The sequence below is a fragment of the Calidris pugnax genome, unplaced genomic scaffold, assembly GCF_001431845.1.
Source record: "Calidris pugnax isolate Ruff unplaced genomic scaffold, ASM143184v1 scaffold24, whole genome shotgun sequence".
In the NCBI taxonomy this organism is placed as follows: domain Eukaryota; kingdom Metazoa; phylum Chordata; class Aves; order Charadriiformes; family Scolopacidae; genus Calidris; species Calidris pugnax.
Window position 1 is genome coordinate 6956550 of NW_015090922.1, and position 25360 is coordinate 6981909.

General features: G+C 43.7%; 1 protein-coding gene across 1 annotated transcript; it reads right to left on the reverse strand.

Annotated features, from left to right (window-relative positions):
* Positions 1 to 3126: 3126 nt before the first annotated feature.
* FLVCR1 (feline leukemia virus subgroup C cellular receptor 1) lies at positions 3127 to 25353 on the reverse strand. Its single transcript, XM_014950694.1, has 13 exons — positions 24959 to 25353; positions 21294 to 21438; positions 20626 to 20766; positions 20249 to 20316; positions 19887 to 19990; positions 18608 to 18718; positions 17455 to 17560; positions 17125 to 17236; positions 16368 to 16435; positions 14923 to 14997; positions 10158 to 10259; positions 9551 to 9593; positions 3127 to 3237 (listed from the first exon to the last, which is right to left on the reverse strand). Exons 1-10 carry the CDS (start codon positions 25244 to 25246, stop codon positions 14935 to 14937), a joined length of 1206 nt encoding a protein of 401 aa, XP_014806180.1. The 5' UTR covers positions 25247 to 25353; the 3' UTR covers positions 3127 to 3237; positions 9551 to 9593; positions 10158 to 10259; positions 14923 to 14934.
* Positions 25354 to 25360: the final 7 nt, after the last annotated feature.

The following is a 25360-nucleotide window of genomic DNA, read 5'->3' on the forward strand; positions in this document are numbered from 1 at the left end:
GGCCCCCCGCCTTGCCCACCGCCGCACGGCGGGTGCTCCCGGGGCCGCCGCCGCCACCACCGCCCGCCGCCGCGCCCGTCATGGCCCCGCGGCCATGCCCGAACCTGGGGACGCCGCGGTGACCGCTGCCAGGAGGTGCCCCGCGGTCTCGCTGCCGCCCGGGCCCTCTTTCTCTCTCTGTATAAAATATCTATAGGTATGTGTGCGTACTACGTGCGTGCGGCGGAGGCTGGGCGCGGGCACGGCCCCCTATCCTAGCGGCGGGTCCCCGCTCGTCCCGGGCGCCCGGGCCCGGCCCCGGGGGCGCGCCCCACGCCGCGCTCCATGCCGCCGCGTTACCACGCTACCGGCCGGCCGCCCGCCCTCGGCGCGCTCCCATTGGCGGCCGCAACAAAGAGGGGCGGAGCTCGGGGGGAGGGACGGGCCGTAACTGGCGGAGGCGCCCCCTGCCGGGCAGCCCGGATCGGCGGGGGCAAGGCGGCCCAGGCTGAGCCCCCTTTGCCCGCAGCCGCCCACCGCGGGGCAGCCCGGCCCGACCCCTGCTGCGTGAGGGACACCTGGAGATCAAGCTCTTCACCGAAGAGCGCTGGGATGTTCTGTTCTTCCCGAGAGAGCCGGAAAATTCATTGTTAACCACCGAGTGTTGCTGATGATGGCAGCGAGAGCCCAGCTGGAAGGCAAGGCCACAGGGCTTGTCTCTCCGGTGGGTGAAGAAGCCCCCAGGCCTGGGGAGTCCCACCCCAGTGATGGGTGGCCATGGTCTCATCGCAGCCTACAGCCTCCCTTTGCTACAGCATGGTGTGCTCATCCTCCGGGGGGATCACTGGGTCCCAACCCCTGGGTAGGAGGGAGGGTGGTGGCAGTGGGGGCCTTTCTCTGAGTGTTTTGCTGCCACATAGAATCACAGAATGGTTAAGAGTTGGAAAAGGCCTTAAAGATCATTGAGTTCCAACCCCTCTGCCCTGGGCAGGGACACCTCCACTAGACCAGGTTGCTCAAAGCCCCATCCAGCCTGGCCTTGAACACCTGTGGGGCATCCACAGCTTCTCTGGGCAACCTGTTCCAGTGTCTCACCACCCTCACGATAAAGATTTTCATCCTCATTTAAATCTCCCCTCTTCCAATTTAAAACCAGTACCCCTTGTCCTGTCACTACACTTCCTGACAAAGAATCCCTCTCCGGCCATCCTGTAGGCTCCCTTCAGATAGTGGTAGGCTGCTATGAGGTCTGCCTGGAGCCTTCTCCTCTCCAGGCTGAAGGAGACAGGCTGCTGGAGGGCCGAGTGAGTGGTCCACAACAGCCCGTTATTCGGGAGAATGCACAGCAGCCATGTCCTGCCTCAATCCCCTGCAGCAGTCAGAGGTACCTGCCTCCCCTCGCACACCCTGCTGGCACCACAGAAACCAAGGAATCCGTTCCTCCTCTGCCTGGGCCCGGTGTGATGGAGCAACAGGGAGCCCATCTCTCCCCCAAGGGCTTTGCCCAGCCGCATTGGTGGCCTTGCAGCACCTCCTGGGCAGATGACTCCCTGGCTGCTGCTACCATCTCTACCACTTGGCCCAGTTCCCTGATGCTCATTTCCATGCTCAGAGGGATTTTTTTAGCATTTTATATCAAGCACAGTAGTGTCAGCCTAATACAGAGCTAGAGGTGACACCCCATCAGAAAGAAATAAGTCTGAGGAAGGTTATTCCCATCCCCTAGCTATGCACTCGGGTATCACTGCCCCTCTGATCTCCCCTGCTCCCAGCCAGGCTGGGTGCATACCTGTGCATCTCCTCAGCACCAGCAAGTACTGAATTTCCACTCTCACCATAAATAAATCCCTCCAGTGCCCTAATCAGCTTCCTGAAGGCTCTTGGGAGCCAGGGGTGTAAGTGGAGTTGCTAATCGCTCTCCGCAGGAGTTGACGTCTCTCTGAGCCCTACCAGTAATCTTCCCTGCTGCATCCTGCCTGCGTGGTACGCCTGAATCTCATCAGGAGGTTTAACCTAAGGGAGGCTGGAGAAAGGCTGTTGCATCAGCTAAAGCAAACTGAGGGCTTTGGCTTACACAACTGGCCCAGTGTCAGCCTTCAGCCAAGGAGACTTTGGCCAAGGGACCCCCCAAAGCTGAACATGGAGCCTCTGTGTAAATGGCGACTTAATCTGGGGGACAGGACGGAAGGTCAGAGTGGGTTTAGAGCTGCTGTGAAGTCTTCACCCTCTCTGCTATGTCCTGCATTTCCCTAATTATCAGGCTAAAACTGCAGCTGGAAGACAAATGTGCACCCACGCTAGCCAGAGGCGATCCACACAGTCCCACGGGGTTTTGGAGCGGGATCCCAGGGGAAGCACAGTCCCCTCTCTCCTTCTGGAGCACAGATGAGGCTGCATATCAGCAAGATGTGAGAGTACTGAGATGAGCTCCAGATGGGAGCTGATAAAGCACAGAGACCCAGAGAGGCTGCAGATGGCCGCAGCCACAGAGGAGAGGGCTCTCAAGGAGCAGAGGGAGGTTCAGGCAAGGTGTTGTGGGGAAAGGGAGGCTGAGAAAGTCTGCAAATTCCTGGGAGCAGAGCCAGGCAAAAGCTTGAAAATCATTCAGACCTGGGTCTTAGGACTGATGTGACTGTGTGGGTGGTGGCAGCCATGTGTGAACAGCTCAGGGGTACGCTGTGTGTCACAGAGCCTGGAGCGCTGGAGTTGCACAGCAGAAAGTCATCACTGAGGATGCTGATACACAAGCTGGCAGTCACATATGTCCCAGAGCCTTGTTCACTCTGGGATCAGGCAACTATGGTGAGGCTGCCACAACGTCACTCAGAGCTGCTCCATGGCCCAGAGCAGCCAGGAACCCTCAGATCATGCTTTCCTACACCCACCCACTCCTTCGCCACCCTGAAAGGGTGAAGACTAGGGTGATGCTCTGTGCTTTGCAGTTCAAAGCCTTCTGCATCCATCATGCCAGGGCATGCTCCATGCCAGAGAGAAGGACCCTCCCTTGCCAGGTAAGGGGCACAGCAAGGTTGGAACACCACAGCGCTGTCTGTAGCAGCCCTTTGCAGCACCCAGACCCCTTCCAATCAGGACCAAAAGAAAAAAAAATTAAATCTTACCAGCTCCTCCTTGATGCTTAGGCTGAAGAGGGACAAGTTGAACTCCCAGAGGCAGCCAGTGCATCCAAGGCCAGCTGTGGGCTCGGCAGGCAGAAGTTAGCTGAGGTCCTGAAGCTAACAGCTGCTTTGAAACAACAGCCTAAGGGGATAAAAGCAGAGTCTCCAAGTCCCTACAGCTAAGAGAAAGTCTTAATTACCCTCTTCTCAGCTACAAATTAAGAGTAAAAATAGAAGAATGCTGTCTTGGTTTAGCCCAAGCCCTCCCCACTATTATATACAGCCATTCAAGATGAGTAAGAGCAGGGTGGGATATGCAGTGTGCCCCTCTGCATCCCCTCAGCATCCAATGGCTTTCACCTTGTAGGAACACCTAATTTTGGTATCGTAGCTCTCAGCAGAGCTGCCTTGTTCCCCACTTTGTTCACAGTTCCTCCACCCTGCCAGTGCTGCCCTTCCCCTCGCACCCAGGCTGATCCCCAGCCTCTGCCCCAGACTGCCAGAGCCTTTTCATTTTGAAATCCAGTCATTTTGCACGGAGGTACCTTTCTAAAGCTAGCTCTGAATAACACCTCGAACCTATGGTCTTGTTCCTAATGTGGCACTTGTTGCTACCACAGCTGCTTTCTCGGTCGAAGGAACTAATTTGATCATAAAATAATGTAAGAGGGCTTTAACCTTCATTATTTCCAATTGCAGTCTAATTTAAATGCAGCATTCACAGGGCCCTGCAGCGCAATTACACAACCAACTGCGGGAAAATTAATAGCTCTTACTTGTACCATGGCAGCAAGGTGATACCAGCATTGGCCCTTTTTCCAAGAAGATTTCTTCTTTAAAGCATCACCTCTTCCCCTCCCAAGGAGTCCCACTAGCCTCTTCCCCAGCAAGCACCTTCTTGCACCCAGCAACAAATTCATCCCTGCCACATAGCAAGCCCTCACTGCCCTGTGATATTCCACACGCACACGCAAGCAGTTAATTTCTGTATTTATTTGGGCTTATCTGGGAAAGCACTTCCTCTATTACCTATTGTTTCCAAGCAGCCCTTCTCACGCCTGCTGGCTCAGAGCAGAAAGTTTCCCTGGTCAGCAGCTCCAGCCTGACCCAGTCACAGGGCCCGGAACTACAGTCAGAGTAGAGAAGGACCAGCTGGCTTTGCTGGGGAATGGACCACTGGTGTGATGAGTGCCCGTGAGGTCTCATGCACTGCCCATGCTCCTATTCCGTTGTTTTGAAATTTAGTGGTTTTCTGCTCCGCAGGTCCTCTGCCAGCGCAGTTCCAGCCTTTTGTAAGATCTTAGTAAGGCCTTGCCCCAACTCAGCTAACAGATCCCTGTTAAAATACCCCTCACTGTGAATGGGAATGCCACTCTGGCTGCCAGGGCACACAAGTAAAGCACCAAACCCAGAGGCGGAGCAAGACCAGCAGCAAGAGATGGGCTGGTTGGCAGACTGCCCCTGCCCTGCCTGGCCACCCCTGTCTGTACAGCCCAGTCTCCCAACCTCTCTGTCCCAGGCTGTGTGGCGGTTCCCCTGGTCCCAACCCACACCGGCGCCCTTCTCAGTGCCACAGTCATGCCACAAAGCTGCTCCCAGCCCATTTGCTTTGGTGCTTCTGCAGGCAAGCAGCAGGGAGCTGGCCCAGCAGCCCACTCAGCAGGGGCAGGAGATGCTGCTCACCTTGTTCCAGCCCCCCTGGGAACAGCTGAGGTTTGCTTTTCTGCAAGAAGGGGGGCTCAAATGTGCTGCTGTCCAAGGGGGGCCAGGAAGCAATAGCCAAGGAATGGTCTTACAGCACCTGAGCAAAAAGCTTGACAGCTTATCTTTTCCTCCTTCTTTCTATCAGATAGGTGCAAAACAGTGGCAGCATGATAGATCTGGACCAGTGCTGTTACCCAGGTCAGCAAAAGCAGGTGCTAAGTGCTCTCCACTCACTGAAGGTCCCTGTACCAGCACTGAGCATACAAGAGGCAGGTTGGTTACTGGTGGAGCAGGAAATATGTCCAGTACCTCCAGCCGGCAGCAGTCAGTGCAAAAGCATGAAGCCTGAGTACCTTACTATTGTCCCCAACTTGGGCACACTGTTCTGCCTAAATCCAGGCCAAGCAATCTTAATGGCCTTTTCTGAATTTAGGAACCACTGTTATGTCCAGAAAAGCAGCAGCAGTCTGAAATGGTTAACACTACAAAGTTGCTTCAGCTTTGCAGAAGGGAAGCAGGAAAACACAGGTTGAGAATGTTTGCCTGCCCTAAGTGAACTGCATTATTGCTATGCAAACATTAGCCCCTTTCCTAAAAGGACCACGGTGACCTCATTTGATCCTTGAAAACGAACATAAAACTTGTTTGATTGGGACTTTTCCCTAAACTGGAAGTCATGCTGGAATGGGATTCGTTTGGTAATGAAATGCAAGGTTAAACTGTGATAAGGATGTAACCATGGTAATATGGGAATGGCTGTTGATGCAAGTTTGCAGGAGTGATTTGCGTAATCTCGAAGAACCACAACTTTATGTATTCATCAATTTTATCATTGGGAAAATAAATATGTAAAGCACACACAAAAAAAGGGCTATAAAAAGAATGCTTGAGGGTGTGCTTCCCTGGAGCTTTCCCCAAGGTAGCCCTTTCTGGAAACTCTCAACACACTAGTTATTTCACAATGGTTTAGCAGAAAAAACAGCCATCAGCTGCTTTGCCTTTAGCAATGAAGAACATCAGCACTATCTTTTGATTTCTGCCTGAGCAAGTCCAGGACATCCTGCAGTAATTCTACTGCAGCAAATCATTACAGTGTTTATTTTAGATGGCTTTGTTTAACTGGGCTCCAGTTGATCTCAGCCTAATCCAACAGGCAAGATTGCCAGCATTAAAAGAAAAAAATATATCAAAGTGACAGGAAAAACCTATAAATCAGGCCCTTCCCAGAACTGGTTTGTAAGTTTTCTCTTTCCAGCCCCATTGCAGGTCAGCATGTCCTACTTGGCCTGAGCTTTTGCTGACAGTGAAATATCCATTCCTCTTCCTTATTTACTATAGTCACCTCACTCCCATCTACAACTAACAGCATCAGACACTGATGAATCGGTTGCTTCTGAGTGGTACAACATCAATGTCCCTATTAACCTGCTTTAGTCTCTGTCTTGTTCCAAAGTTTCAGTCTCAAATATTGCTGTAGCTTGGGGAAATAATTACATCAATACAATTTGCTGCAAAGGTCTTTCTTACCAGCATATCACATGATTTGGTCTCTGCAGCAAGCTCTACTTATAAAAACAAGGGAACACTAATGTAACCTTCCATAAATCTTGGCAATCCATCTTTTTTTTGGACTCATTACTTCTTCTTTAACCTTTAGCCAGAGGGTAAACTATCCAGCACAATCACTTTTTTTTTCAGGGGAACTGCATAATAAAAGTACAGGTAATAAAGAAAGGCAGTGGCTAAAAATAATCTGTTTCTAGAAACAAGATCTCTTTTCAGCAGTCGTCAGCACCCGCAGCCCTTATCACAGGGGAGCTGCGGTGGCACCAAAAGGTCTTGAGATTCAGGACTTCCCTCCACTGCCAAGTGAGCACCTGAGTCATCCCCACCTGCAGGGAGAGAGTGTACTGCAATAAAACCCCTGCCAGCTTAAGATTAGCAGCACAATTGTTGGTGCTGGTTAGAAATCGATTAAGCAACACAGTTCTGTTATGGCATACCCTGTGCCCTCTAGGAATAGTATGACACCAGTTAGGAAAGGCTCTGAACAAACATCATCCCTATGTATTAAAGTTCCTCAAATGCCCTGTCTTTGCAGGCAGTACTTGACAGTGGACTGAAAAAAGTATTAAGTTTAGCAATAGAATATGTCACAAGCCCAGACACCACAAGCCCTTCAATTTAGGTGCTGTGTGAAACTTGCAAAGAGAGAAACGCGTGATTCACGGTTGTCAATGCCATGGTATGACAAGATATCATTATGACACTGACGATTTCATCAAACAGCTTTTGATCTGAAGCATCGCTTCAAGCATCCCTAGAAGGCAGTGCTCTGCAGATTAAGATCCCCCCTCTCTAGAGAACGACTGAACACTAGTCAAAACACCGCAGAAACGCTTGAACGTGAAAGTAAAGTTCAAATATTGTGGTCAATTAAAAAACTTAGAGCTCTTAAAGGAACTACAGTCATCTGGAGCAAAATGATTTTTTTTTCAGTCATTTTCATTATTTACCATCCCATGAATGATACTCATTTTCAGAGGTAAGTAGCAAACTCAAGAAGCCTATGGAGCATTTTCCAACTTTGAAATCAAAACCAGGAACATCCTAAATGTGATCATACAAACTGCAGACTTCAAGGAGGCCCCATAATGCTCCCTGTCCTCCTCACTCACACAGACATTTAAACCCTCAGGGGTTTCTTACAGCTCAAGCCTAAGCAGATGGAGTAGGTCAGAGGAAAATCACACCGAGCATGGGGCACTCTGCTCCCCAAAAGGTGATGGGCCTCCATATCCCCCCGGTAACAGTCTGCTCCGGGTAACTTTGTTGAGCTGCTGAGCATTCAAGGGCTCCTCTACCTTCCTGAAGCTTCTGTGGAGCAGTGACAAGATGAGAAATCATGGGATTTCTAGGCTGTAGGCTTCTAACTGAATTTCAGTCTTTTCGCATTAGGACCTAAGTGAATTTTAGTTGTTCTTTGGGAGCAGAGGATACACAAAGTCAAGTCCTGTGGAGCCAATTAATCATCCAGGGGCGAGTCATTCTCACCCTAGTGGGATAACGCCTCTTCATTCCACACAGGATGTAGGTTTTGTCGAACACCTGTGGGATTGCTCAGAATTAGCTGATTAATTACTCTGAAGAAATCAAGTTACCTTCCAGGAATTAATGGAAAAAACAGTATGCACAGGCTTAGAAATTGCATTGTTACATTTTAATTTCCTTTTCTCTTGGCAGCAGGCTGGACAATTTGATTTCTAAAAGAATAACTAATGATGCATTCAGCTGCAGTCCCTCCTCTACCTTACCCAAACTAGTGAAACCTTAGAACTGCCCCATTCTGAAAAAAGAAATTGGGAAGTTCCTGGTTCAGCCTAGCGCAGGCTAGGAAACCTTCTGAAGCCTTGAATACTTCCCTGGGATTTTTCCCAGCAACTTTCACACTGCTTTAAGAACCAGAGTTAGCCCCTGATGTCCCTAAGTCATGCTGCTCACCAAGATCTTGGGTTTAGTAGTTCCCTACCTAGCTTTTGAAAGCCAAGCAGACGCGTGACTAAAGATCAATTTTGGTCCTACAAGTCAGTTGAAGAAAAAAAACTTTCAAAATAATTTTCTAGGGTAAAAGCCAATTTCTCCTTTAAGGAACATCTAGATAGAAAACTAAACTATCATTGAGATATCCCATTCTCTCTCAGTAGGTTTACTCTTCTTATTCAGGCAAAGCATTTCTTTCCAGCTGCTATGTCCAATAATGCCAATGATATTTTACTCAACTGACCGAGTCTCATCTGAGACTCTTTTTCACGTGGCTTTTACAAGATATTTTTTCAGGATGCACATACGAGCACATGTAAAATATAAAGAGAGATGAAACAGTAAGAAATTATCATTACAGTAATAAAAGAGACATCATAAACCGAAGTCACTCAGGCATGGAAAAAGGTAGCTTCTAATTACACCTTCCCGTTTTCCAAAAATTGGCTCATAAGGATGCATATTCACTGCCTCATCTACAAAGCTGCTGGACTCCAACCCGCTGAGCTACAGCCACAGTGACAGCACTTCTGGGCTCACACAAGGCACCTTTAACCATCTTTAACCAAAAAGCTAGTTTATAGCTTTTGTAGGGTTTTGTTATCTGTTTCTAGAACTTGTAATGCGAAGTCTCAATGCTGACAATGACCTTTAGATACTATTTACAATCTTTTTTTAATGGCCCAAACATTGTTACAAGCAGTAGCAGTTTATTGAGAAAACACTGGAAGTTGACGCCCTAGAGGCTGAATTTTAACCACATTTGATATTACACAGATATAAGCCAGTTACTCACAAATATATATATATATATATAGTTACTCCCGAATCGGTAACTATGCCTAACTATTGCCAGTACATTTTACTGTGACATATCTGCTGAACATGTTCTTTCTACAAAGTTCAGGATATTATTGTTTCGTCTTCTGAAAGATGTTGTTTAATTGAAAATATAAATATTGATTTAGAACATGGTCAGATAAGGTTAGGTCATTGTGAAGCACAGCCAGAAGGAAATCTAGCAAGCTCCTAAGAAACCTTTCCAGCCTAGGGAGCAGCTGGACTGTTAGGCACCTGCCTGTTTTATCCATGCACAAACTGCATCCCTTTCTGGAAGGGGTAGCACCTGTTAGCTTTGGGTACATGGGATCTCCTCCCAACTATAGAATCTGTCTAATCATAGTCAGGATGGCTACACATCTCCCACTTACCTGATGAGGTTTCTGGTGTTTTGTTTCAAGAAAGACTGAGCATCTGGAAAAAAAAAAGAAAAAATTTAATGTTAAGGCAATAATAATTTGCTGTGATTGTTCCTTGTCCTGTACGAATGTTTAAATTGCAATGCTTAATTTGAGCAACCTGGTCTAGTGGGAGGTGTCCCGACCCATGGCAGGGGGGTTGGAACTAGATGACCTTTTAAGGTCTCTTCCAACCAAAACCATCCTATGATTCTAAATGGAAATATAACCTGCAGCTTTCATGGAGATACTATAAGAGGAATATGACCCTATAGTCCTGGCTGTAAAATGAAGAGCTCATCTGAAAGTTCAGCCCACCCTTGAACTGGATGTGAGCACTCGTTTATGACAAAAGCCTTGTGTTTTCTGTGCTTTGCAGCACCTGCAACCTCCTTCTGTGAAGAATCTCTTACATAAAAATAGCTGAAATAATCTCCTCCACAAAACCAGGACTTAAAAAATAAACAAAAAAAAACCCCAAAACCAAACAGAAAACAAAAACCACCAACAAAACAACAACAACCACCACCACCCAAACCCAAACATTCTAATTTCTTTGAGGGAGGTTCCTCAAACTTACCTGGCTCACAGCTGATGTGCTGGGCTAAACACTTGAGAGCAAGTGACAGAACCTTTGCAGAGTGTTCACAAGGATCCTATTGTGCTCCCACTGAAGACAATTCTGGTTTTAGAAACAAAAGTTGCGCCATAACTGAGTGGCACACTCTACCCTCTCTAAGAAGTTATTCAAGTCTCTCTCCCCAGATGATCTCTCTAAAGCTGAGTGCTTTGTTAAAATAATATTTGAACTACCCTTAAGGAACTGCCTGCGGATTGCTCTGCTTTAGGGGTGAACGGCACTTTCTTTTCCTCACAGATCTTTTCCAAAGCAAACGAAGGGAAATCACTGTGTTAGAGCAGTGCAACTCAACTACTGGTGCTAATACTTCAATTCCACGCCCTGAGACAATTTCTCTGTAAGCCAATACTCTTGTGTAAAATGCATTTATATACCCAGCATACATGCACTCTGCATATATGTGTGCATGCAAGTTTGTTAATGACACACTACATCATTCACTTATAAAATTTTCCTACATTAAATGGCAGCTTCTAAGGAAAAAAAAATGAATAATTTTTAGACCATCAGCTGTATCAGCAGCTGTCAAAAATGGTAATCTTGGCTCCAATCAAGTTACATGTTACACACTTTATTACTAACATATAATAGTAAGGAATGATGCCACCCACATATACACATACGTACAATATTGCAATCAGAGAATATTCATATGGAACTTTTAATTTTTTCTTGAAACAAAGAATGAGACACTAACAGAACTGAAATATTACAGCAAAAATATTTTCTATCTTCATGAGAAGAACAAAGACAAAAGCAGTAAATTACATGGGTGCTACGTGGAAATACATTTCTCTTAGGAATATTTTTTTGCTTAATTCGTTCTAGTTCATGCATTAACATCACTTCTCCCTCTTCACAGACTTCAGGTCAAATGGTGGTGGTGGGGAAATCACATGGGATACAATAACTTCGCTTGTGGTTTATGAATCATTAGTAGCCTATAACACTTAAGAACATGCTACGTACACATATTGAAAGACAGGAACCGAAAAGGTCACACGTTCCCATTCACACAGGAAAACTCAAAGAGTTCGCAGAATGGAAAAATGAAAGCTGTAAATGCTTATAGCTTAACCCAATTTCATTTGGTTGTAGATGCACAAGATAGTCTAAAGATTTCTCAAAAAGCATTTTTTCATTAGGCAACACGGGCTGGCAGCTCTAATTACACACTTCAGTGATTGTCTCTGAAACAACAGACTGCCTTGAACAAAAGAGATGACCAAGAGGATGAAGTTAGAAGAGCCCTATTAACCTGAAATAATTCATAAGCATTGTCCCACTTCTTCCTTTGTTCTTTCTTCCTCGTAGAACATGAGCATTCAGCAACAGAAAGAGGTATTATTAAAGACAAGCACTTATCTACAAAATAAGTGCTCTGAAGGACTTATCTACCAAGCTGAAGAAAAGAGCTCCCAATTGCAACAATTCAGATTATACCTTATAGATCTGGTATTTTCACACCCAGAAAACAGAAATGAGGGTTTTAAGGCCATGTTAGGAATCCTAAATAAAAATGGGTCAATGTTCTCTGGGTGTCTCCTGGTGAAGTTAGCAGAAGTTTAAAAAAGTCTGAAAGAAACAAAGAAAGATAGTTATTTTAAAGGTTAATCTCTGAATCTTCTAGCTAAAAGTTGGCAATTACACACCCCGGTGGGCCCCTGGGAGCTTGGGGGCAGCCCCCTTGCTTATGTTCACCATTACATGAGTTCCCTTGCATCCTCTAGAGTTCTCTTGAAGCACTTAAAAGAAAAGCATATTGAACAGCAAAAGCTGATGCACAGGACTGGGATGTCTCTCCTCACTCGGTTTCCTACTGCATCCTCTGATAGTTGACATTGAATGATTACCTCTTCAAGCAGTTATGCTTTTTAGACCCCACCTCTGCTCTTACTGGAGGGCTGAGCTAGAACCTCAAGGCTATGAGAGTCAGAAACCCTATTTCCAATTCCAGATGGAATTGTTTGATTGGGTGGACATTGTTTGTTTAAAAACAAAATTTAAATTAAAAAACACTAGAGCCCCAACTACCCCAACTTCTGCCATGAGACAGAACCTCAGTCTCTTGACAGGCAGATAAGATTATTGCATAAACTACAGGTTTGCTCTTTATTTTGCTGCTGAGCCTTTTACTTAAATACTTTATCGTAGCCTGGAAATAGCTCGATATAGTTTCCAAATTTCTAGCTCCTTTTAGGAGGGGAGCATTAAATCCAGGATGTAATAAAGCCTTCATTATCAGGAATATTTTCTTTTCAGGGACCCAGCTGGGTTTCCAGCATGTCAAAATCTTGTTTGGACCTTTTCAGAGGGTAGCCAAGTAATTTGGCAGAAGATAAAAAACACAACGAGCCAGAAGGGCTAGAATAATCAGCTGAATATAACTAAAGAAACTGGAAAATAGTAGTGAAGGAAAGAATTAAAAAGTAAGTTCTAAGAAGAAAGAAAAAAACTCAATCTTTGTATTTGAACAGTGTGTACTGGATGTCTCAGAAAGCATTCTGGGTACTGCCAAAGACTTTCTACTGGACATTTGAAAACACTTCCCAAAACTGCAATAATATTATCTTGTTAAGATTTTGCAACAGCAGAAGTACAATGCAACCAAGGGCCATGAACGCAAATACTCACTGAATCTGCATCTTGCTGAAGAACATACATATTTTGCCACACATTATTACCATTTTTGCAAAGGGAAAAGCCATGCACAGATACCAAAAGGCAGAAACTTCCTCGTTGCTCACTCAGGCTGAAAACATGTACATCCCTTGATGGGCCAGCTTCTATCACAGCAAGTCATTAAATGTAAAGAACTGACATAACGAAACCATCTCTATTTCTGCTCCTATACTCTTGCCTGCCATTTGAATATCTATGAGTTACTTTTCCTACTTCACCAGAGCACTCTTCTTGCAGAGCTCACCCCTCTAGCACTGGACCTGGCAATGAGATACGGACCCTTTCTGGCAAGGTGGGTGTTCCAAGCATGCTTAGCTTATTCTGGTAGGCATATCGTCATTCAGTCTTCCCACATCTGAAGCATTTTCCATTGAAAACATTAAATCCAGATCATCAAGTTCAGAGGCTAAGATTAGACAGCTAAGTTTATAGGGTTCTTTTATACAAAAGGATTCTCTAAATCTACAGTGAAAGAAAAAGAAAAGAAAAAGAAAAGCATTTAACAACACTCATCATACTGAAAGACTATCTTGGAGTTAAAAAGTTCCCCATACCCAATTGTAATAATCCATGGAAAACTTCAAGCAGGATTCCTCCTCCTGGATGGCACTACATCTGTGGGAACTCAAAGAAATGCCATCACTGACAGTACTGAACCTGCAGGCTCAGCTTAAAGACTGCTAACGCTTAACTGCGTGCAAAAAGTCTGCTAACTCAGGTCTGGCTTTTTCTGTAATAGTAGGGCCTCAGTATTACTGTAGTGCTGTCAACTCTTTAAATGTGTAGATAGAGCACAAGGGCAAGTAGAATATTTTCAGAAGCACTGCAGTGAGAAATCCACATCCCAAATTTAGATAAACGTAATAACACAAGGTGAACGTTAATGAAGTCTGCTCCTTTTCTAGCTAAGATGCATGATATAAACAGCGAAGTGAAATATCACTATTTTCCTTTCAGTCATTCTTACAACTTTTAACAAACTGTGAAAGACATGATTTAAGTTATATGAACACAAAAATTTCACGAGACAAGTGATACAATTCATAACACAGAGAAATAAATGCAAAAGAAGAACACATTTTCTGATACTCCACAAATATTCAGAGGAGGTTTAACACACAAAACCGGAATTTCTTCAGCAGCACTGATTAAACTCAAGATGAGGCAAGGATCTTCTTTACAAAGTAAAGGCACCAGCTCTTTGTAAACACATAACTCCTCTCACTTTAACTGAGAAAGCACTCGAAAGATTCCGTGGAGGCAACCTGTGTGGTAGTGTTCCATTGCCTGCAATTACTTCCCGGTAGAGATATCAAAGGCCTTTCTCCTCCTTTTGACTGTGTTTAATAAGAAGTGTTGGGTTGGGTTTTTTTCCAATTTATTCAGTGGGAAAGTCTTTAAATCTCCCTGGAAATGTTACAATGAATCTGTAAGACAGTGTTTTCTCTTATCCGCCTTCTGATATCTATCAAGAAGTTTCAAGGCAAAAGAAATGTCAGATGCCAGTATGAAACACATGTTTGCAGTCATCTCTTGTTTTCAGTATTGTGCTATAGACAGTTTCCCAGAAGCTTATATTAAAAATACAGATAAAATTTTAAAAAAAAGAACTTCTGAACATCCTCCAGCTGTGCAGCTACCTACTTTCTAACTTCCCAAATGCACTAGCAAAGACTGAACAAGAAAAAAAATTCTGATACTTCTGATCATGACGACTGTACTTCAGGATTCCAGATTTTTTCAAGTATGCATCCTTAATGTACATGTCTCCCTAACATGGAGAGTATTCACACAGTTCTTTACCAATGAAACTGCAAAACTTGGAAACTGTTAAAATAAATATTCCATACAGAGGTAAATTGTTTGCGTCTTGGGCAAAACGAACTGAGCATCTTCATAGTTTCCATCGCACAACTATCACCAATATCACCAAACACGTTTTACTACTCATACACACAAACCCAGTGATTACACTAATTAATATTGTTCAGTATCCAACCAAACTTGTGCGTTTCTAAGTCACCTTCTTTCAGCTTCATAAAGCTGACTGAATTTTTAATGTAGTACTTTCAGGTTCTACAGGACTGTCAACTGGTACCTGCAGAGGGGGGAAAAAAACAAAGGAGGAATTAAACTGTTATTCAGCAGAAGCTATTCCCAATCTTAGTATTCTTGGGTAATTATTAAGTTAGACTCCAATAGTGTATGTAGTTAGTTAGCCAAATTAGGCATTTATAGAAAGCCCTATTTTCACTTCTCTCTCTAATGAAATGAAAACCCAAAACCCACAGAACTGACTTTTTTAGTATAACTGTAAAGTATATATTTACTGCATATAGATATTTATCACAAGATTAACTTTGAGGTGTTTTCTCCGTTACATTAAACACAGTAGAAACTCATACCAAACCTTGATGATCAAAAGTGCTATAGTACCTTATTAACACAGGCAGCTCTCAATTATTTACAGTAATATCAGGGTGAGGATGCCAGGCTTTTGTTATATCCTGGCTAATATAAATAAAGTTCTGTGACTATCTAAGCTAATTAACAAGGTGACAACGGAAAACAGACAAGTCACAGACCACTGCCTCCAGTCAGCATGTACAGCCCCGAGACAGCCCCGACCCAGGCTGGCAGACCCACAGGACACCACACTGTGCACACACGGCTGCACAGGTTTCAGATTCAAGTTAGCTCAGAGAGCACCAGCTTGGCAGTTTCTGAACCTTGTGCAGACACTAACAGCGTGCACCAGGATGATCAAAAGCTGCTATATATGCGAGACACCTACACAGAAAAAGAAGCACAAGAGAGGATCTTGCACTGACTCCAAAAAGCTGCTTCATTATCTTGATCCAAATGATCAAGCACTGAAAAAAAGTTTCTGACAACGGCCTTATCTCTACTAGTAACTGTGTTAATTGGAAAAGCTGCTGAAACATGGTCTTCAGACCTCCTGAACAGCATAAAGTGCTATGCTCACCCTTCATTTAAATTGAGAAGCTGCTCAGCAGAAGAACAGACCCAGCTCTCCATGCAGTACAGTACAGAAACTGCAGTGTGACTTCTGTTCATCAGACCCTCACCTCACCTAAAGGGACTGCAAGTATTTTAAATAAAATATGTATCTGTAGCACAGCCTCCTAACCCAATACACAAAAAGGTTTCACAATTTACAAGGCTACCTGAAAATACAAAAAAGCAAGATTCAAGCAATAAAATCAGAGATTAATATTAACCACTTAAAATTCAGGAAAATCAGAGAGCAGGTCTTTTATTTTTTTTCATGGGAGCTAAGGGGAGAAACAGACATCCGAGGGCAGCATCCCATGTTCCAAATCAGCAAGGAAACAGCCATATAATAAACTTTTGTCAATTACTCGTTTGCTGTTAATATTATTATGCCAAGAAAAGCCAAGCATTCAAGTATGCTAATATAATCACGATAAAAGAGTCACCACTTACAGCTTTAACATCCAAATTCATAATCCCTGAATTCACATTGTGTCTTCGCAAATCTGATTTTATTAAGGCTGAAACAAAAAAACAATAATGAGAAAGCTGGTTCACAACTTTGCAATGACATGCATTTCAAGGGAAATGTTTGTACAGTGCAAGCACAGAGAAGCTGCTTTCAGCACATATTCAAAATACCTCTATTCACTCTTTTGCAATTTGAACTTACTGACAATTTGAAATTGCTCCTCACAAAGCACACGTGGACAATGACAATAAGAGCTTTTAAACCATAAGTACTTAAAGCAAAGCTTGGTTTTAGTACTTTCAGCACATTTGTAAGTACTAGCATGTGGAAGTCACTGGTAAAGTTCAGGAATACATCAGCAGTTTCCTGTATTTGGAAAACTGCAAACTGTCTCCATTTACGTATTTGTTTACATGTCTATCTCCAGAGTAGTATAGTGTATCTGCCTCAAATTCAAGACATGACTCAAGAATGGGCCACAGATGTCTGTCCATTCATCAGCATCATCATCAAAGGGTGTGTGCACAGCAAGTATTTAAAGTGAAAAACAAAGAAAGAAAAAAAATCCAAAACCAAATCCCGTACTTAAACTTCTGTAAGTTCAGAGAGGAAGCCACATGTTCAGATCCTAGATGTCTGCATGAATTTTGGGGTAGCTTTTCGATCTCTATCTCAAAAAGAAAACCTCCATATTTTTACATTAAAGAGAAATAATTACTTACATTTCTGATTAATTACCTGTTAAGATAATGCCCACAAAAATCCAAGCACAAAGAAAGAGGTTTCCTGCACGAGGACCATAGTCTGTTGTAAGTTTTCCTTGAACAAGTGTAAAGACAATTCCAAATATCTAGAAACAAACAAGCCACTTCATCAGGATCACACAGAAAAGACTCATCACTTTACTTTGCAAAGTTTCAGGTTGCATCTTATACAAGCCAAATTAAAAAAAATTAAGACTACAGCAACACACCAGAGACTTAGCAGCCAAGTCTAAGAAAGCCACCTTAGATTCAAGCAGTGTCTTTCCTGAACATTACTTCACTTGAAGAAATAAAATGATATAACCTGTGCTGATGCATTAAGGAGACCCGAGGAAGTGCCTTCAGACTCTGGGTATGTAATTTCCACAGCAAATTCAAACCCAAGTGGCAGATAGCCAGTCATGAAGAACCTGTTGAAGAGGAGAGTAAGAGGATGACAGGTGTGGCCTTCATCTATTACTACAGCTCAGAAAATCAAACATAAACACATGGTATTATGAATTAGCTTGTATTCTGAACTGTTTGTTTACAAGACCTAACATGACTCAATACTTGCTTTGCCTGCTACATTCCCCTGACCTCACCCAACAATTTTAGCCATACATCTCTCTTTTTAGGACAAATATATTTGTCCCGTTTCCCATAACCAGCTGCACTCCACTCCATACATATGAAACAACCTTCTCTGATCACAAGCCACTTCATCCTTGAAGCCAATTACTTTCAATGAGAGACATACACAAACATCAGCATTTGATCAGCCCAAACATCCGTGCTGGAGGACAAAAAGAGACCATCAGTAGGGAGTGAGGCTGGACGCTGGAATGGCTGCTAGAAGCTGCTGTGGAAGAAGCTGAGGGGATCAATGGATGACAGAAAGAGCAGGGGCTTAATGCAGTTGACATTGGTTGGTTGGTTGGTCTTTAAACTGAAATTCTCAAGACATTTCTAGCTCTTCCTTGACTGCTGTGTCTGGATACAGCACTATTCCCTCAGCGCCTTTTAGATTATGTATCTATGAGAAGTGCTCATGCTCTTCTGAGCAAACAAAGCACCCATAACATCACTTGGGCTATCAAAATATAAATTAATCAAAATGCTCAGAAACCAGTCTTCACAGATTTGCCCAATTAAACTCTAATCACTTATCCACTGGTCAACAGAAAGATTCAACTTTACTGCAGACAGCTTTTTGAACCAAACAAATTGACCACATACAGATTTCTGTTAGGTCCATAAAAATGTTAAACAAAGTTCACTGAAAAGTGAGTTACTTTGGATTTATTCTGATGTAACACAAGGTGAAACCCAAGTAAACCCTATCTGTACCGTAAGCTACAAGCATAGGTTGAAAGCACAGCAACAGAATATACAGTAGAATCATTTAGTTAAAACAGTTAAATATTGTTTCTGAACAGAAGTGCAGTTAAGTCTTCTAGTCCTCTTTAATTGCTCACCCAAGTACTCCTCCAGTCACGAACACTACTATAAGGTATCCGAGGTCCAGGGTGAAAGTAAATACCAGCAACCCAATGAAAGAGAGAATGTAAACAATCAAAGTAGTTTGCCTGCAACCCAACCAAAAAAAAAATTAAAAAAATTAACATTGTTAACATAAGATCATAGCACATTGCTGAAGCATAGACAAGTTAACATAAACCTTACTTACTCTCTAACAACTGACATTCTATAAGATTTGCTTCATGTAATTCCAACTCAAACATATCATGCAATGAGAACGTATCCCTTCCCGAACTCTTTATTGCTTTGATTATACGGCTGCTTCACTCAAGGCTAACAAGACTTACTCAGGCTCTCAAAGAGTGGACAATCACAGCAGATACTATTACCTTGAGGCTATTTTAGTTCTCCACTACGTTGTACCTCTTGGCCATTCTGCAGCGCTGACCATAATGCAATAAGTGAGCAGCCAAATCGAACACCATTAGCAGTAAAAGTAAGCCGAAGAGGCAAGTCAAACAAATCTTATTACAATGTTCTATTTATTTTAAATCTGGAATTAGGGATGTCATCCAAAATATTAAAGCACATATCACTTATAAATAAGCCAAAACGCATGCAGAAACAAAGCCAATCTACAGCATTAACATCCATTAGGTTTCTAGAGTTCTTGCACATAATGTACTAAGAGTCACAGGGGAGAACAACTCCACCTCAAGCAGCACTCCAGGGCACTGCTCTCTCCTGGGGGTCACCACACCACGGGTGATGGACCTGGGAGCTCCTACCCCAGAACAGAGTTCATCCCCTGAATTAAAGCAAATGTTATGCTTACTAACAGGATCAGGAGTAGTATGAGAAAAAACAAACAAACAAAGACCCAAAAATGGGAATCCATCAACTCTCCATTTTACAAAACAATGCACAGTAGGTTTTCAGCCTTTATGCTTTCCGAGGTGAAGGAGCCCACTGGGCCACCTGGCCACTGTATGTAGGATATACAGAGCCTTCCTTGTTAGCCTTTCACTCCTGAAGAGATAGGAGCAGATAGAAAACCCCTTCACATCTTTGCATTCTCCTGTCTCATTTCTTTTGGCCAAGACCCAGTAAGAGTTTCAAGCTTTTGCTGTAGCCTCAGAAATTAGTCTCCATCAAGGCTGCTAAAAGATGAGGGATGAACTGCATCACCAGTTCACTTCAGCCCTTACATTGCAGTATTTCTCTAATGCAATTGCTCTCCTACCCCTAGCCCCACACATGCCTACCCACACTTACTTGTATGTTTTAGTGTAATCCAGCCACAAACCACAAATAATCGAACCCACCATTCCTGCCACCACCAGTGTCAAGCCAATTCTCCCAGCGTTCACTTCTTCTCCCTTTCAACAAATATTTATATGGTGCTCATTAATAAATTGCTTCCACTCAGAGGCAATTTCAGACCTCTTGGCAGTTATAAGTGCAAACAAACATTCCTATGACTCCCATAGCTGTATGGTAGCGGGATACAAAGGAAACCAAACCTCTGAGCGCACATAGCACCTACATAACAATAAACATCACCTCGGCAAATGTACAGTAAAAAAACCAAAAAACAAACTAACACAAAAAACCCAAAGAAGGTCCAAGAAACTTACCTCATAATGAGTTACTATCATCTGGTTTAATAATGTGGAGACAGAATAAAATGCCCCAGTCATAATACCTGCAGTACCAAAAGAAAAGCTTCGGTCATTCCAAGTGTAGCCCTGCAGATCTGTCACCTCAAAGAGTTAATCTCCTCATATTTAAGACTCACATCACAGGCAAAACCTTTTATCTGCCAGGTAAAATCTCTTCACCAGACCAACAAATGGTATTTGAATCCTGTCAGTTTTTCCAGCCCTGGCTGCTGAACACGTAGAAATTTGACATTCCCTCCCCCATAAACAACCGCCACCACAACTAAAACTCAATGTGCTTTCAGCCCACATTCAACTGCTCTGCCAGACTACGGCCAGACAGCACCACTTACCATAACTGATCAGCAAAAGTACAAATGGAATGTTTCTGAACAAATTTATAATGGACTGCTTGTAGGAATAATCCTCGGGAGGCATAGTTTGCAGGACTGCTTGAGAGTGACTAGGAGGGTATTTCGGCTTTTCTTCAAACACTGGGGAAAAAGGAGGAGGAATTAATTTTGATTTGCCTTTACCAGACTGATGCTTTTTCTTTTTGAAGTGTTTCAGTTTGATGAATTTCACAAGTTCAGTTTGTGCTTTATAACACTTCCATAAAAAAATATTCTAGATGCTCCTCACGGAAGAATCAAGTCACAGCCACAATGGATACGCTCGTTATATGGTCATGTCTGATTGCTACCAACACATGGTGAAATACAGACTTCATCTGCAATGTGCCTAAACCTTCCTATCTGAATTGTAAGAGTAACACAGAGAAATCTTATTGTACCATAATGTAGCAAAAAGCCTAAGCATATCCCGGGAAGGGTTGTTCCACGTGAAGAGCGACACACAGTTCACTGGTTGTCACTTAACCCTGGCACAACAGGTAAGCTGAACACAAGTGAACCTGAGAAAGTGTAATATTGCCTACTTGGAGCAAAGTCAGATGCTTGAAGAGAGATGTTGTAAACACACCCTATGGTCACCATTTAAATTACACGAATGGAACACTTACCAACTCCTGTTAAGAAGAACAAAAGCGTGGACACTATCGCTGTTCCATAGAACATGATGCTGATGTTATGTGCCATTAGATCGAGATCATTAGGCGTATTTGGAACCAAAACAGGTGGCAACAAAAACCCAATTGCAGTGCCAAGCTGTAAAGCAAGAAAACAAACAAACAAACAAAACATTTTCTTGTGAACACAAAAATTAACTGAAATTAAAAGCCTTAGCAGGTAGAATTCAGAATTTATATCATCATAGAATCATCTAAGTTGGAAAAGACCCTTGGCATTGAGTCCAACCATCTACCCTATGGTACAAAGTTCTCCCCAACACCATATCCCCCAACACCACATCTAAACGACTCTTAAACACATCCAAGGATGGTGACTCAACCACCTCCCTGGGAAGCCTATTCCAGTGTCTGACCACTCTTTCTGTGAAAAATTTTTTCCTAATGTCCTAATCATAATAAGTATTAATAAAACTATGAAGGAAAAGTGTTCCTTTAGTATCATACTTCTGAGCCATTTGCTCTCAACGACATTTCGCAACCAGATCTTCAGTAACTCAGGTTTTAACCTTTTCATTTCTAAACTGAACTACAACCCTACACTTAACTATATAACACATTTAACAACTAAGCATTAAGGAAGTTGTCTCGCAGAAGAATTTTTCACAGGAAAATACTGTGCATGCACATAAATTTGTATCAGTCATCCTGCAACTGAGGGCCTAGAGATGACAGGAGACTCCAGCTACTCTTGTAGAAACACTCTTCTCTGTCTCAACCAAAATGCTCCACTTGATGTCACAATCCTGCCACGAGAGTAGCAAAGACTGACGTGCAAGGTTTATTACAGAACTGATAGAGCAGAGAAGAGCAAGAGAAAAGGAGCATCCTTATTAAGAAACACAAACCCAAAAGCTACATCTGCAATTACTGCTAAAGAAATAAAGAAAAATCACAAAGTAAAGTAGTAGTGGTTCTGTATGTGGAGTCAATTCCAATATAATAACTGATTCTATATTAAAAAGAGACAAAAAACAAGGACTGAAATTTTGGGTATATATATACATAAAGCATTTGAAAACATGAAGGAACAGTCTTGGACTACTCTGCAATTTATCTCTGCTACTCCTCCAAAACTAAACTACATTAAAAAGAAAAAAGTTCTAACACTTTAAAACTAAAGAAACCCTGCATCTATTTCAGGTTAAAAAAAAGAAAATAAAAAAGAGCACCAAAGACTGTTAGAGTAGCAAGTCCAACCCTTAGAAAGCACTCAAGTTAAAGGTGTGCCAATGCGTTTACAAAGCGCCCTTTGTGCATATGCCCGACGAGGGTTTTGCTGCTTTTTTTTTCCCCCCACAGACCATCAGATTTACACAGTATCCAGTGCTCACCTGAAGAATTTGTCTCTTTTTATCCAAACCCTTCAGCATGTGAACTCTAAAAACAAGAACTGAGTACACAACTACTCTTTTTCTTAAGGTATGTTTTTTCCTCCCCCAATGTGAGCCAATACAGTACCCACAATATTCCAAGAAAGTCAAGTGATACCATTTTTCGCCTTTTACATCTACAGAGGTTAAGGTCAGAAGGATTGGGAGTTCCAATGAGTCTGCTGTGCCCAGCTGAAGATGCTTAATACTTGTGGAAACCTGGCACTCCTAACAACTCTTGACAGGTACATTGCTGCATTCCCTGTGATTTGTGATCCAACTGCAAACAATCAGCACCTCTAACAGATAACAGGTGTGATCTGATTTTTGATAACTGTGCCTCTCCTCCCTGCAGTCCCCAGCCCTGTTTGCTGTAGCTCTGCAGTTATGTAAAATATCTGATAAGAAATCAGGTGACGAACAGCCCAGTTGTTTATAGCTACCCGATTCTGTTACATAGTTCACTCTGTGCAATTAAAGAAGTATAGTGAGGTTGTATGGCAATGCATATGCAGAATGAACTGCATTGGGATATACAGACATTACTTCTAATTTACTTGCCTAATTTGTCATCCCACTACTCTTTCAAGCTAGCTTTTGAGAGGTTTGTTGGTTGGGTTTTTTTAAGAAAGCAAAAACTGAGACCAGAGAAATTCTATTGTTTGACAACATATCAGCAGGACTGGGATCTTAAGACTTCTGTAGCACACTGCTCTGAGCTGGCAGGGTACAGCATAGCTGCAGAACAAGCCATTATCCTTTGGGCAGGACTGCCAGGAGGAGACAAAAATACATGGTCAGTGACTTTCATAGGTGTTTCCCTGGCAGAAGACCACCAAGCACATCGGCACGCTAAACTCAGTCCTAGCTTCTGGAGGGGAATATGGTCCAGAAATAACTCAGGTTTATTTTGTTCACACCTCTGCTCCCGTTTTCCTTGTCTGCCTTTCCCATGGTTCCTGTCCGCACAATCCCTGCACTCCTGCTCCTGTCCTGCTCCACTTCAACACCTACATCTCAGCATCCAAGCGAAGCATCAGTTTCAGACTCCAAGTTGGATCCTTGGCACTGTACTGCCAAACTCAACCCCCAGTAACTCCTTGCTACCAGGGAGGACCTGCTGCACGTCAGGAAGAGCAGAAATTTAGTTGCCAAAGAAACCTTTAACCTGATTCCATGATGCTGATGCAAAATTTTTGCTCAACTGCTAAAATAATCAACTAACAACTCCCAAAGTCTTCAGTTCAAAAGGGACAGCTGACTTATCCACTGGAAGACTTCAGTGCCAAAAAAAAAATTGTTTTGGAAAAGCATTAGGAAAACTGTACACAGCCAGGTATGAGCTAATGAGCAACTCTAACTGTAAATATGTAACACTACTATTACCGCTGTAATAATCCAAAGTGCACAAACATAAAATTACTAGACTCACATGAAGAAAACTAAAGCCCTCGTTACCTTAATTAAACTGTACCTATGACCTTAGCCTGCACCAGTGATGTTAATGGGAATCTTAACATTCTGTTTCCACAGAAAAGCAGGGACAGTGGCCAGGGGTGAGAACAAGGCTATGAGAGGAAAAAAAAAACCCATCAGCATCATATCTTCACCTCTGCTTTCAGAATCGCTTGTTCCAGCTCTCTGAAACCCACCAGGACCAGGGAGCTCAAGGAAAGCCATGACTCAGTTATCAGTTAGCTCCCCACAGTGATGTGAACTACCATAGCATTACAGAAAACTTCATGAGTCACCAGGACATCGAGTACTGGCACTTAGGGATTCAAGGCCATAAAAAAGCAGGAACTAATAACGTATGTTGGTGCGGGGGCTCTCCATGAAAGTTTAGGTACTTCACCACCCTCCAGCTGAGGGCAGATTCAGGAAGATGAACGATGCCAAACGCAAGAGGAAGAGAAAGAGGAGCAGGAGAGCTTCTGAAAAGGGTCTTGACTGATGCACGCCAGGCAGCTGGCAGAAGCGTACAAGCTGCTAGACACTGCCACGCAGCCAGGGTCCTGCCAAGCCAGGCTGGCCAGGGAGGGTGGGATGTAACATCACCTCAGTGCTTGTCCCCTCTCCATCACTTTCCCTCTCTCCAAGATCGTTTCTTGGGGAATGGGTTTTCTCACTCAGAGCAACTTATTTGTAAATCGACGCCACGCCAAGCTCTCAAGAAGCTCACTTCCCCGAAGCCTCCCTTGCCCCCCCATCCCCACCCACCCTTACCTGGTTGCCCAGCACGGCCACGGCGCAGGCGGTGGAGACCTCAGTGGGGCCGAACCAGACGGAGGCAATACGGGAGGGCAGCCCCAAGATGAAGACCTGGGCCACGGCGCAGACGGCCTGGGCGGCCAAGGTGACGGGGTAGCGGTCGGGGGCCAGGCTGGCACACTTCAGCCAGGCGCCCAGGCCGTTGAGGCCGGCTCCCAGCAGGGCGGTGAGCCGCAGGCCCCGGGCGTCCAGCAGCCAGGTGGCGGGCAGGATGAGCGGCACGTAGGCCACCATGTAGACCATGGAGAGCCAGTCTATCTGCGTGAAGGAGACGCCGTAGAAGCCGGCGAAGACGTTGCTGAGGATGCTGTACTGGATCCACTGGAAGGCGTTCACCAGGGAGTAGCAGCTGAAGAC

Coding starts and splice junctions, on each gene's coding strand:
- FLVCR1 (XM_014950694.1), bottom strand. CDS start 25,246: ATGGTCTACATGGTGGCCTACGTGCCGCTCATCCTGCCCGCCACCTGG. Junction 20,767..21,293: donor GTTCTTCTTAACAGGAGTTG/GTAAGTGTTCCA, acceptor CTTTTTCCCCAG/TGTTTGAAGAAAAGCCGAAA. Junction 17,561..18,607: donor GTGACTGGAGGAGTACTTGG/GTGAGCAATTAA, acceptor CCTCTTCAACAG/GTTCTTCATGACTGGCTATC.